The sequence below is a fragment of the Arvicanthis niloticus genome, chromosome 4, assembly GCF_011762505.2.
Source record: "Arvicanthis niloticus isolate mArvNil1 chromosome 4, mArvNil1.pat.X, whole genome shotgun sequence".
Classification (NCBI taxonomy): Eukaryota; Metazoa; Chordata; class Mammalia; order Rodentia; family Muridae; genus Arvicanthis; species Arvicanthis niloticus.
In genome coordinates, this window is record NC_047661.1 from 77,101,130 (window position 1) to 77,114,073 (window position 12,944).

At 47.6% G+C, this 12,944-nt stretch overlaps 1 protein-coding gene across 20 annotated transcripts in view; it reads right to left on the reverse strand.

The window, feature by feature from the left end:
- Window positions 1-4,294: 4,294 nt before the first annotated feature.
- Window positions 4,295-12,944, reverse strand: part of Pde4dip (phosphodiesterase 4D interacting protein) — a 191,958-nt gene continuing 183,308 nt past the window's right edge. For 9 of the 20 annotated variants that reach the window (XM_034499721.2, XM_076933000.1, XM_034499719.2 and 6 more), the window contains 9 exons: window positions 12,612-12,736; window positions 11,338-11,571; window positions 10,124-10,240; window positions 9,089-9,315; window positions 8,132-8,275; window positions 7,034-7,172; window positions 6,738-6,784; window positions 5,923-5,974; window positions 4,295-5,289 (listed from right to left, as the gene is read on the reverse strand). In XM_034499721.2, the coding sequence (XP_034355612.2) occupies window positions 5,147-5,289; window positions 5,923-5,974; window positions 6,738-6,784; window positions 7,034-7,172; window positions 8,132-8,275; window positions 9,089-9,315; window positions 10,124-10,240; window positions 11,338-11,571; window positions 12,612-12,736 (1,228 nt within the window). In that variant the 3' untranslated portion in view covers window positions 4,295-5,146. Of the gene's footprint in view, window positions 5,290-5,922; window positions 5,984-6,737; window positions 6,785-7,033; window positions 7,173-8,131; window positions 8,276-9,088; window positions 9,316-10,123; window positions 10,241-11,337; window positions 11,572-12,611; window positions 12,737-12,944 lie in introns of all 20 variants that reach the window. The other 11 variants (XM_034499730.2, XM_076933002.1, XM_034499724.2 and 8 more) reach the window with 3 other exon arrangements.

Genomic DNA, 12,944 nt, shown 5'->3' on the forward strand with positions numbered 1-12,944 from the left:
TGAAATGCCTCCTCCCTCTCTGCTGCTCTACTCTCCCTCTCAACTCTACTGCACTGCTCTCCACTGACTGGACTGTACCCTGTCCTGCACTCTCAGTGTGCTGTCTGTCTCTCCCTTAAGCAGCTTCCCTGTCCTCTCTTCTCATGAGAGTTGAGCATATTCTAATCTGTCTAATCTTTCTCTGATTCGTCACTTTGTCTGCCACTCAATTAGACATCACTTTTAAACATGGGTGCTTCCTTCTACAAACTAACTTTACCTTCATTGTTTGGGATTAAAGGTGATTATTAAGGGTGTGTCTATATTCTAGCCAGAACGGGGTTTCTCTGTGTAGCTCTGGCTGTCCTGGAACTCTGTAGAGCAGGCTGGGCTCGAACTCACAGAGACTCTCCTGTTTCTGCCTCCTGAGTGCTGGGATTAAAGGCATGTGCCACCACTGCCGGGCTTCTGTTAATGTTTTAATAACCTTTTATTCACTGGGCTTTAATTTATATTTTTCTTTCTTTCCTACCTTGGGGAAACCTGAATTCAGTTTTCCTACTGAAGCTCAGGAGGTTAGTTAAGAGAAGGGAGAGAAGTATTCTTCTTAAGTCAGAATTTAAAGGCCCTTCTTACCCAAGGGTGGCCCTGCCAACCTTCAGATAGGGCCACCAAGAGCAATTGTCAAGGGCACAGAGCAGCTGAGCTTCTAATCCTAAAGCTCAGCTGGGTGAAGTGACCACAGGATTTTTTACCCCAGGCTGCCTCCAAGTACTCATCTCACATGATACTCCACCAGGAAAGGGACTGCTCTCCTGCTGTCCACTGCATCTGGAGCCTTCAGGAGGAGAGGAGAAACACCCTGGGGAGAGGCTAGGGTGTTCCTGCTCTTGCCTTCCTACCTGATGTGACTTAGCATCTGGGCAGCAGGCAGTGGCTTCACAGGAAAGAGAGTGTCATGTGGGACACTTATTAGAATGAATAGAGTCTGGGCTAAGAATAGAAGTTTTCCATATTTCCATACTCTGGCCTTGCTGAGGGCAAGGAATTGAACCATCTCTTCTTCTTTGGCCTCTCTAAAATGGTTCATGCATGTATTGCGTAGAAGCCATAGCATTCTGACAGTCTGTTCATGAACACACTTTAAGAGAGAAAAATTCAAACACGGCAGTGGGATTAAGGATTTGAAAAACCCAGTAGTGGGATGGGCTAGGATGTCAGACATGGATGGCTTAACAGGTAACACAGTATTTCCCCTTATTGAATAAGAGCCAGATGGTTGTTAAGTGGCTCGGCTTCCCTCGTTTCATGCAGTGGTCTATCGAAGCTTGAAGGTAAGCTGTGTGTATGATGTCAGGGTGTGCTGGGAGGATGGAGCATACTGATCGATTCCATGTGTTGACACTGATGATGATGATGAAGAAGAAGAAGAAGAAGAAGAAGAAGAAGAAGAAGAAGAAGAAGAAGAAGAAGAAGAAGAAGAAGAAGAAGAAGAAGAAGAAGAAGAAGATAATGATGGGTTCTGGGTAACTCTAAATGACCAGGGACCAGTGAGCCCACGTGAAAGATTGGGGAAGGGTTTATACAAGTATGGACCATGAGGTTAGAGCAGCTGAGATTTCAGAATCAAGGGTCAAGGAAGACGGCTGATTGCAGGGCTCCAATGCTTCAAGCACAGGTGGTGTGGTCTTTCTGCACTGGTGAATCGCAGGAGTCTGATTAAGGTTGACAAAGCACTCACCCCCTAGCTAAAATCCAGAGGGATGGCATTTCTTCCTCTTCCTCTTCCTCTTCCTCCTCTTCCTTTTCCTCTTCTTCCTCTTCTTCCTCTTCTTCCTCTTCTTCCTCTTCTTCCTCTTCTTCCTCTTCTTCCTCTTCCTCCTCCTCATCCTCTTCCTCCTCCTCCTCCTCCTCCTCCTCCTCCTCCTCCTCCTCCTCCTCCTCCTCCTCCTCCTCCTCCTCCTCTTCCTCCTCCTCTTCTTCTTCTTCCTCCTCCTCTTCTTCTTCTTCTTCTTCTTCTTCTTCTTCTTCTTCTTCTTCTTCTTCTTCTTCTTCTTCTTCTTCTTCTTCTTCCACCTTTGGCCCAAAGCCATGGAAAAGTAAATAGATTTTTTAAAAGGCACACAAAACCCCCCAAATCCCACACTTGGTATATGGACTTTTGTATCTTTGCTATATGCTTCATATTTTTATGCTATTGTCAATATTTAACTATCTTGGAAAGGTTTTATATTGAAATTGAATACATTGACGGTATACCTATTCTGATATGTATATACAGGAGAACTATTGCTACAGTGAGCTATTAGTATGTCTGTTTTTTTATCACCTTTATTTACTTACTTATTGATGTATGCATATGATCTTGTGCTTGGAGGTTAAAGATAACTTGAAGTACAGTTCTCCCACCATGTGGGTTCTGGAGATGGAGCCCAGGTTGTCATGGCTTGTTGGCAAGAGCCTCTACCCACTGAGCCATCTTCCAGACCAGTATGTCTATTTTTTTTTTCAGTTGCATTGTGTGTATTTGTTAAGAACACTTTGACCTAAGGTCTGCATATTTTGAATGGAAAACATTAACTCTAGTCCCAATGCTGTCCTATGGATCTCTAGAACTTGGTTTTGTGAAACTGAAGCTGTGCATCCTTCTGATGAAAATTTCCCTGTCCTCACCTATGATGACCAACACTCCATGTCCTTGGGTTGTGAGTGCTGAGGTCAATGAAGTGCTGGGTACATCAGCAGTTACAGAGACAATTAGAATTAGTCAGGGGGCTCTGATGTCATGAGTGGACTGGCTCCTCCTCAATGGATTCATAATTTCATGGCTTTTTGGGGGAAGCTGCAAAGGGTCGGAGGTAGAGCCTAGTTGGAGAGAGTGGGTCATCCATTTGAGTATTGAATCCCTTGGAGCTTGCACTGTGGGGGCTTGTGAGCCATCATGTGGGTTCTGAGAACTGAACCTGGGTCCTCTGCAAGAAAAGCAAGTGCTCTTAATGCTGAGCCATCTCTCCAGCCTCTGGTGTTTGTTCAGTTAGTTTTTTAAATTTATTTTTATGATTTTAAAGTATGTGGTGCAGGGGTGGCATGTACACATGAGCCTGCAGAGACCAGTGTCATTGGATGCCCCTGGAGCTGGAGTTATAGGCAGTTGTGGGCCACCTGACATGGATGCTGGGAACCAAATGTATGCCCTCTCAAGAGCAGTGCATGTTCTTAACCACTGGGCATCTCTCCAGCTCTGCCTCTGGGTTTCTTAATGATAGCTTCTCTCCTCTCCCCCTCCACTTTCTCCTCCTCTATTTCCTCCTCTGCTTCTTCTTGCACTTCCTCCTCCACTTCTTCCTATTCCCCCTCCCCCTCCCTCTTTTTACTAGGCAAATAATTTTATTAACCCTTTTCCAAACTTTATTCCCAGGCTTCTTTAGCTTAATTTGCCCCACAGAATAAATACAAATTTTATACACAAAAATTGAAAAGGGTGGAAGTGTCCAGGGGCTTGGGCTTAGAATACTAGAGATCTAGATTTTATCAGATCCATAAGACAATTTTAGAAGTCGTCATGATTTAAAATAGCAGCTCCTATTGCTTCTGAAAATGAATCCAGAAGTTGCCTCCATTCAGTTTGTCTCGTTCTTAGAAGTCTCATCAAAATTCTCCACAAGATCTGGAACTACTATAACTACTTCTCCTCCTCCTCCTCCTCCTCCTCCTCCTCCTCCTCCTCCTCCTCCTCCTCCTCCTCCTCCTTCATCCGCATCCTCTCCAGTAGCAAATGGTGCTTTTCCATCAGCGGACTGCTTGGGCAGCTTCAGTCAGTCAAACTGCACCGAGCTGGTTTAGGGTGCTGGGAAGCACTTCTGTCATCTGCTCTGTCTCTGAGGAGCCTGTAATGGTGAAGGCTGAACTTCAGGGTTGTTAAAATGAACCACTGATCCTTGCTTTTTAACCATGTTCCCCTCCTCAATACCAGAGATGTATTCATACCTAACTTCTTTAAGAAGAACTGTGATTTTTTTTATTGCCTACTGCGGCTGCTCTGTGGCCCACCTTCTTCTTTCTGTGGATGGTGCCTTTCCTACCAACACACACTTGTGCCTGCAGTTTGGTGCATTTTTCCTGGTTCCTGATTGTTTATTTTTTTCTTGTTAAAGTGGAATCCATGGGGGGGGGGCACTAGGGTTCACACTTGAGGTCTCCAGCAGACTCTCTGAGATAAGGTACACGCTGGGGGACACAAGATGGCAACATGTCTTTCATATTCTGTATCCTTGTTCTGAGGACTGGTACAGAAATGAGAAGCAAAGGAAAATAATTTCTTTATACACAGTTTGCTTTAATAGCTATCGGAAAGACTGCTTAGCGTCTTCCCACCCACCGGTCTGCACATCATGTTGGCCTTCAACACACAGCCATAGCAACATATATAAATCTATATTATACATTTATACACACACCCACATCCTATGAGCACTGTGGAGACAGAGTCTTCAGTACAGAACAGGCCTGACCCATGCCATTAAAAGAGGCACTGGTGTGCTGTACGCTAGACATTCAATCAATAGGCATGATATGTGGCCACCAGTCCCCAGTTCCCCTGAGGGAAGTTAGGATTACAGGGGACAGCAGACTTAAGGAAGTCGGTTCAACTGGAGATCGAGTAAGAAACAGAAGGTGCTAGGCTAAGTGCAGGGCACCTAGAAGTTACCACGTTCACTATGTAGACTCAAAGACTTCTGGTGTGGTGGTAGAGACCAACATACTACTGGGCTTGGCCCACAGGGCTGGCCTAGCTCAAGAATGAGTCTCTGAGGGGAGTTTGGTGAACCCCAACAATGTCTGGCAGGGCACTGTCACTCAATGGTGTGTGCTTTTACAACTGTCTGAGGAGCATTGGTGTTGGGACCACACATTCTGTTTGTAGGCAGTGAGGTCCTAGTTCCCCTGAGTTGGCTATCTTGAGGACAGATGCTGAGGTGGGCATTGTGCCGCCGAGGCTCTCTAGAAGCAGTGCCAGGAGGCCTTCTACACAGTCTACATGAGTTTTGCTCAGTGCTGGGCCCAGTGGGCCTTAGCTAACTGTATTCATTGCTTGCCAGGATGCCACTTTCTTTCCTGCCTCTCCCATGTGGACCTCCAGCAGGGGAGGAGTGGGACCAGGCATTCCTCAGCAGACAGGCAGCTGCACAAGAAGCGGGCAGGCCCACCCTTCCTGCTCCTTTAAGGGCCTCTGGCTCTGCCTCTTGCGTGGCTCCTGGAAGGCAAGGGTCACAAGGCTGGAGTGCACATCAGAGCCCTGAAGGATTTCATCTGCAGACAAGAAGAAAACCGACCTAGTCAGCATGAGTGTTCAGGCCTCACTGGAGACAGGAGTGAGAGGCAAATGTGGCTGGAAGGCAGGAACCTGGTTAGGAGGGCAAGCACAGAGGGTGGGGTGGGAGTGCTGGCCTGGAGAAGCTCTTAAAGCCCAGATTAGAGGGAAGATCTCACACTCCTGGACTCTTGCTGCTTATACCTCTGTACACTGAGTGGCCAGACCCCACCCAGCTCCCTTCAGGAGACAGTTCATGTTCCAAATCAAGTAGTCTGAAGCAAATAAGCAAACAGAAACCAAGAGGGTCTTTAATATCTCCCAAGAAAGAAGTGCTAAGCAAGACAGGAGCCCATGCGGGAGGAGAGACATTCAGCAGGAAGCCCTTCTGGTAAAGTGTATGTCCCAGTTATCTGAGATAGGGTGGAGCCAGCAGGGCCTCTGGAGGTGAGCTGAGCTGAGTTCTACCATTACAGACTTGGGGCAGAAGAATCACAGAGATGAAGGGGCCAGCCAGAGCCACACAGGCAGTTAGCAACAGGCCTAGTGCTGAGAGCCTTCCCAGGGGCCTAAGGAAATAGAGAGGAAAGCTTCTACAGGCTGAGCCAGCGTCGCAGAGGATGCTGGGTTACCTTTGCTGGGACAGGAATATGGCTGCACAGAGGCATTCTCGTAAGTGTTGTGCTACAGAGGCTCGGGAAAGAAAGGAGTCGTCAGAGAAGGAAGGGAAATTAGACCAAGACAAAAGAGTGCTACATCACAGCCCAGCCCCCTTTCCTTAGCACTGCGGCAGATTCCATTAGGAAGGTCTGAGCAGATGCTCAGTTGCTCTGGCAGCGGCAAGTCTACCCTTAGAGAATAGCTTCTGATCCTTAAGCCACAGCATTTGCACCAAGTCATCCCTCTCACTGCTTCTGGGGGAAGAGGCTGCACTTAACATTTGTGATAATCTCACAGAACTAACTCCTGCCAGGGATTGGCCATCTTTCCCCTTAAGAGGCAGTGTTTATTTTCAGGTTTTCTTCTACATCAGTGAGACGAGATAAAGATTGTTTGTGATCTTTACAGACAAGGATGCTTCCCACCTCACAGTGCAGTGGGGGCAGTTTGTAAGGCTGTACTCTGCTTTCTTTTCCATAGAGCCCCTGAGGAAATGTGAGTGCATAGTGGGTCTCACAGGCAGACTCCAAATGCCTCTGCCCTCATGAGGCAACTGCATTCCATTTGCTGGCCTACCCATCCCACATAAAGGGCAGAAAACTAGAGAGAAAGGGAGAGAGGACAAAAGTTGAGGGTAAACAGAGAGGCCAGGGGAGGGAGGTGGGGCTTGCTGAGGGACCACACCCTACACCTCTTAGAATGTCAGCTAGCTAGGGGCCCACAGACAGGATGAGAGTGGTGGGCTGAGGGCAGACTCTCTGGCTGGGAGCTACAGTGTTGTCCTTACCTCTAAATTAGTCCGTGCTTTCTTCAAGACATCATGGGTCTTGGTCACTGGAAACATAAAACAACCCCACAGACATGGAAATTACCAGATGAGTCTGGCTTGCTTGGTGCATACGCCCTAAAGCACTTTCTCTGCTACTGGGTGTGGCCTGTTGCTAGCCACGCCCCCTCTATCCCCACCCTTACTTCTCAGTCCCTCCTCTCTCAACAGTCCTGAGTCCCCTTGGTCACTGTTCATCTGCTGCAAGACTGGGTGTCAGGAAGAGCCCTCCCTTAGTGTCCTCTAGGGACACCTACGATGGCTCACGATGAACTGTTCCATGCTTTTCTTCCTCTGGTTGGCCCTCTTCAGGCGCGCAGCCGTGCTCTGAAGGAGCTGTTCCTGTTGGGATACTTGGGTTCTCAGGTCCAGGAGTTCTTTCTCCATCAGTTGTCCCTGAGGAGAAGGGACAGACTCAGACAACATTCACCAGGTTGAACATACCCTGGGCTTGGCAACCTTTTGTCTTCTCAACCTTTTGTATTGAATTCCTGTCATTAAAACTCCCCTAATGCCAGCTGGAGACAGCTGGGGACCAGGCCACCAGACAGAAATGGGGAGGGAAACTGAACCCTGCTGGGGAGAGCCTTGCTCTAGGCCAACACCAAATCCCAACTGCAAGCCAGAGCTCTGTTCGGTCCCGTAGAATAGCCTCAGTTCCTTATCATGAGAGTGACACTCAGGGATATTATATCTGAAGACATGGGACTGGCCAGAGGACAGTGGGACAATCTGCAAATATCTGCCATCATGGAGATATGAAAGCACCTTGAATTAGCACAGTTGAGTCCATAGAGACACCAGTAACAGTTATCTGCAGCTGGAGCCTAGGGAAGATCCTGAAATACCTCTGTCCAACAGTCTGCTGGCCACAGCCCACCTAATAGACAAGCAGACCTCAGGAGGTGGCTGGCTTTCCCAGCCTGACCCAGAGACACAAACTGTAAAAACTGTTGAGATTCCAGAGCATGACTAAAAGAGGCCATTTGCTCACGGTGGTGTTCTATGGCTTTTTGATCAGGTGCACCTTAGGGATGAAGAGTGCCAAATGGTGACCGACCAGCCAAAACAGGATACAAGACCTGGAAATGTCTGCATGTCTAGGCTGACTGTAGCTACTTCTCATACTCTTTCCCTCTCTCTGATGTCTCATCAAGAGTTGGAAGGTGGGAAATGAACGTGTTTGAGCTGCAGTGACTGAGCCATGATGGCTCTGAGGCTCCAGGATGCTCCATGAAGATTCTGCCCATCCCACTTTGCCATATAATCCCAGACCACCAGGAAAGCCAAAGGAATCAGGAGCAGGGCAGGGCCATACTGGCATGGAAAAGTAGGTTTTAACCAAGGTCTCTTACCTCTTTGCCTACCAGTACAGGACCATGCGAGTTTGGCAAGGCTGCTCTCCAGAACATGGTGAGCAGGGATGCTGACTCTTCTAGGGTGTGGCTCAGAGCCCTGGAGCTGCTCCAAAGCTCATGGACACTTGTGTTACCTGGTACCTGGGGAAAGAAGACAGGTAGTTGTGAATATCATTGGAACTGAGGCATCTTGTTGCTCCAAGCATGGGGCTCAAATCTCCTGTGTCACCAAACATAGGAGTCAGGCCTGCTGGAAATCCTGGATTTTCCTTACAGTTCCGGGAGAGCTGGTCCCTTTACCTGAAACTCTTACCCCAGGATACCCTACAAGCTTTCAAAACTCATCCCTATGTTGCATCCTCTAAGAAACTGCACCTTCCTTGTCGGTAAGGCAACCACAGAGGACAGACTGCTCTTCATACTGTGTCTATGGTACTCTACTGTACATATCAACAAGGGACTCTATCTTGTTCTTCAGTACTGGATCCTTGTAGACAAGGCTTATCCTACACAAGCACCCATGAGTGTCCAGCTTCTCAAACAACATCGTCATTGGTGCCTACTCTGTCTCAACTACTAAGCGCACTATAGAGCTTTGATGGCTGCCTCCCCAGCTTCGTGTGAACTCCGCTCAGTGTGAACGGGGAAACCTGGGTTATCAGGTTTGCTCCCTTACATATATGTAAGTTCATATGGATGCCTGTCCACCGGACTGACTTCAGTCTGTCTAGCTGTGGCTTTATGCCAGCATTCCTATTATAAAGCACAGGGTTTTCTGGAATTCTCTGTCAAAATATCAAGTCAGCAGAGTGAAAATGGAAGACAGAGAAGGGCCTGGATGGAATAAGCATAACACTTCCCCCGCTGCTGGGAGATGGAAAACATAAAATAAGGGCTGTGCAAAGAAGGTGCAGCCAGAGTGCAGGAATAACTAAGAGGTTCGGGGGTAATTACCTCTGTGCTCTGAGCTTCTCGTCCAGGGATGCTGCATGCTGGCCTCATGAGAGACAGTATCTTTTGGACCAGCAGCTTGCCTTCCCCAATCTGCTGTTGTAGAGCATTGTAGTCATCAACATGACCGATGACATATCTGCCATGTTTGTTGGCAAATGGGCCATCAGTAGCCTCATCCTCCAGCCTGGGAGGGTTCTTCATCACTGCAGGTTCATCTGGACCTAGCTCTGACAAAGAAGCAAAAGTAGGATCCATTGTTACATATAATAACAACCTCAGTTCGAACTCCAAAGGGATAATGAAAGAGGCAAGAAGCAAGTCATCCTTCAAAACTACAGGATGGCAGAGTCCACGGAGCAGTCAGTGTTCTGTATAATCATTCTTATGTCACTTAGACACATCTTTACTGGGTTGTGGTAGTGCCATCAGACAGAATTTAAAGTTACCTGGGAGACATGGCCTCTGGGAATGCCCGTGGTGGATCATTTTAATGACATTAACTTATGTGGGAAGACACATATTAATTGTTGTTAGGACCATTCCCTAGACAGGATATCCTGAGCCAGATAGAGTGGGGTAGGGGCTCTAAGTGCTAGCATACATGTGTTCCTGGATCTCTGATTCTGATGTCAGATGCTATACAATCATCTCCCTTAAGTCCCTGGGACACCCTTGCTCTGGTGGCGTGTAATAACCTGCAGTGGCAGTGAGCCAGAAGCACACTGTTCTTACCTGCTTTGCTTTCTCAGGAAACTTTGTCATAGCAAAAAGAAAAGACATTGTAATATCTTTCAACAGGTGAAATATTAAGGGTAAATACTGTTAATGAGTAGGTTTCTGGGTAAAGGATGACGAATACAGGAGCCCGACTCAAGGGCAGGGCAATGGCAGAGCAACCAAGGCAGGGGACTGTGCGTAGCATGAGGCTGAGAAAGATCTCTAGGCACAGGTGTGGCAGGTCCAGAGAGTCAACCAAAGGTTATTTGTGTCAATAATTTCCCATCACCACCCGAGTCCTTTCGTTGCTGTATTTACCATCTGTCCTGGTGATGATGGCAGGGTCTGAGCTAGGAACGGAGCAAGAAGAGCTGGAGAGGACCATGACTGGAGAATTCAAGCCAACATCCCGGACCGGAGGGGAAGCAGCTGAACCTAGGGGAGGAAACAGCTACCATGTCAGGTCTGCCAAAATGCTGCACACCGAGCCGCACAGCACATGCACAGCCCAAGACCAGCCTCAGGGAAGCAGCACTCATAGGCCACAGCACAGGGAGCCGGCAGAACACCTAGCGAGTGCTCGTCTATTGAAGTGAATGTTTCATGAGAACGTCACTTCCAGTTGAAAAAAATGGTAGGAATTTTGTAAGTCTGATTTTGCATATAATTTTGCATGTAGGGTCTAGTACCATTATGACTTCAAGTGAAATACAAATATGCATTTGTGCATAATATAGATGTTAACATGTTGACACAGGGCAGGGAGAAAGGCTCAGTAGGAGAATACTTGACACAGAACTGAGAAAACAAATGGCTTATTTCCTGAAGAATGATGGGTTCACAAAGGTGCAGTCAGAAGTCTGGTTGTCACCCTGGATGTTGGTAACTAGAGCAAAGCCCAGTCATCTGGTCCTGATCCTGACCCCTAGACCCACTAACTCCTGCTTGCCTATTAAATGCCTTGGGAGTCAATTTTCTCATAAGAAATATTTCAATGAAATTCAATCCTGAGAAATATTTCAATGAAATTGCATATCTGAGAAAACTAGTAAATTTTAAAGCACTATATAAATATAAGGATTCAATCCTTATTGTTTCAAGCCCTTGACAATTTTTTATTCAATGCTACAGATACTCTCTCTCTCTCTCTCTCTCTCTCTCTCTCTCTCTCTCTGTATACATACACACACACACACACATATTATGTATAATAACTCCCATTTTTCAAGTGGGGAAAACTAAGAGTTAAACACTTAAGTGTTTGAATACTTTGCCCAAAGTTGACAAAGTAAGCTTCAGACATCATTACCTCTGTGCCCTGAGCTTCAAGTCCAGGGATGCTGCATGCTGGCTTATAAGAGGCAAACTCAGAATCTGGAGACAGGTCTGATCCTAACTCTCAGGCTGTCACTCGAGAGACCCCAGAGCATCTCTAGATTCTGCCTGACCCTCATGGATTGGTTCAGCAAGACTGTCCCCTGTCCCAGGGACATCCCAGAGCAGAGAGCTCTGGCTTCCCTCTTCTTCCCTACCTTGGAAGAGTGGCTGTGGGTTTGCGGGCTCCACCTTGGCTGAGAAGCTCTGGCCAACAGGGGAGGGGCTGATGTTGGCTTTGCTGGCCCCACGATCCATCTGCTGTTCCAGTTGCAGCCTCAGGCGGTTGTTCACTTGAATGCTCTGCTCCAGCTGTCCTCTCAGCGCTCGAATCTCTGCCACCAGGCAGCTTAACTCACCCGGGACTTGATGACAGGAATCTAGGCTGAAAGCTGAAAGAAGGGAGGGAACCTAGTGGCACTGACCATGCATGTCCATGTAATAGTCAAATGTCGCTCTGTGACATTTCTTTCTGGCAAGGGTCCCACTGGAGTCTCAGGAGCTTGGCCACACGTCTGTGAGATGCAACCCTTTTCATTCAGCACCGGGGAACACAACAAGGTGGCATATAACTAGCCTGGGATTTCTCTGAGGGTCAGATTAGTCATGTATGCCCAAGGGGGTTTGGACTGGCAGGTGAGAATAACTACTGTGTTGTCCCCCTGTTAAACTTTGTCCTCAGACTAGAAAGCAGGTCAGCACTGAACTAAAAAGGAGTGAATGTTGAGGGAGGAGATTTGACGGATTCCATATGCAGAGAAGATAAAGCGAACACATGGGGCTTCTGGGAACAGAACACGGGAAGTCAGTCAGGTCTTAGACCTGGGCTCAAAGTTCCTAGGTGAAGTTTCATGCCCTGCTCTCTCTCTCTCTGTGTGTGTGTGTGTGTGTGTGTGTGTGTGTGTGTGTGTGTGTGTGTGGTTATAGTGTGTGTGGTGATAGTGTGTGTGGTAGTAGTGTGGGGGTGTGTGGAGGAGGGGCAGACAGGATGAAGCAGCTTCAGAGATGAAGGTTCTAGTGTAGTTTTTCTTCCTCTAGTTAACTTTTGATTGTTTTTGGGGGAAAAAAATCCCATCACCCATTGCCCTTATCTTCCTGTTGTATCTTTTACTATGATTTTTTAAATTTTGAGATTATATTATTTCTCCCCTTCCCTTTCTCCCTTTCAACCATATAACCACCCCTTCCAGTTCATGACCTAATTGTTGTTACACACACACCTGCTCAGTCCACATAATGTTACTCATGTGTTTGCATGGCTGACCGTGATGTTGGATAACCAGCTGGCGTGTTCTTCCCTGGGGAAGACTATACCTTAAGTAGATGAAGTGATTCTTGCGGTCTGCCCTTATGCGTACCCGGGCTTGATCTGCTCATGTCAACAGTGCCTCACCCTCGGGCTTTCCCAAGAGTGGTGAGAGGACCCTCATACCTTTCAAGCCCTTCTTAGGATTTTCGCAGAGGGACTCGTAGATCTGGAGCTCTGACTGCAGGGACAGGGAGAGCTGCTGTTTCTCTTCGCACTGTTGTTGCAGGAGGGCCAGCTTGTGCTGCAGCCTGCCAAGGAGAAGCAAGGGTTCACTGCCCATGTGGGAGAAATGAGCTGTAAAGTAGGTTAGCCTGAAGTCGGAGCGTTAGCTCTGTGTGAAGGCAGCAGGGTCAGCACACTACAGGCCCCTCTCTGCTCTACAGCGCTCTCCACGCTGACAGGCAGATGCAGGGCTTCCACTGGATAGCAACTTGCAGTTTATGGAGAGAGTGATGT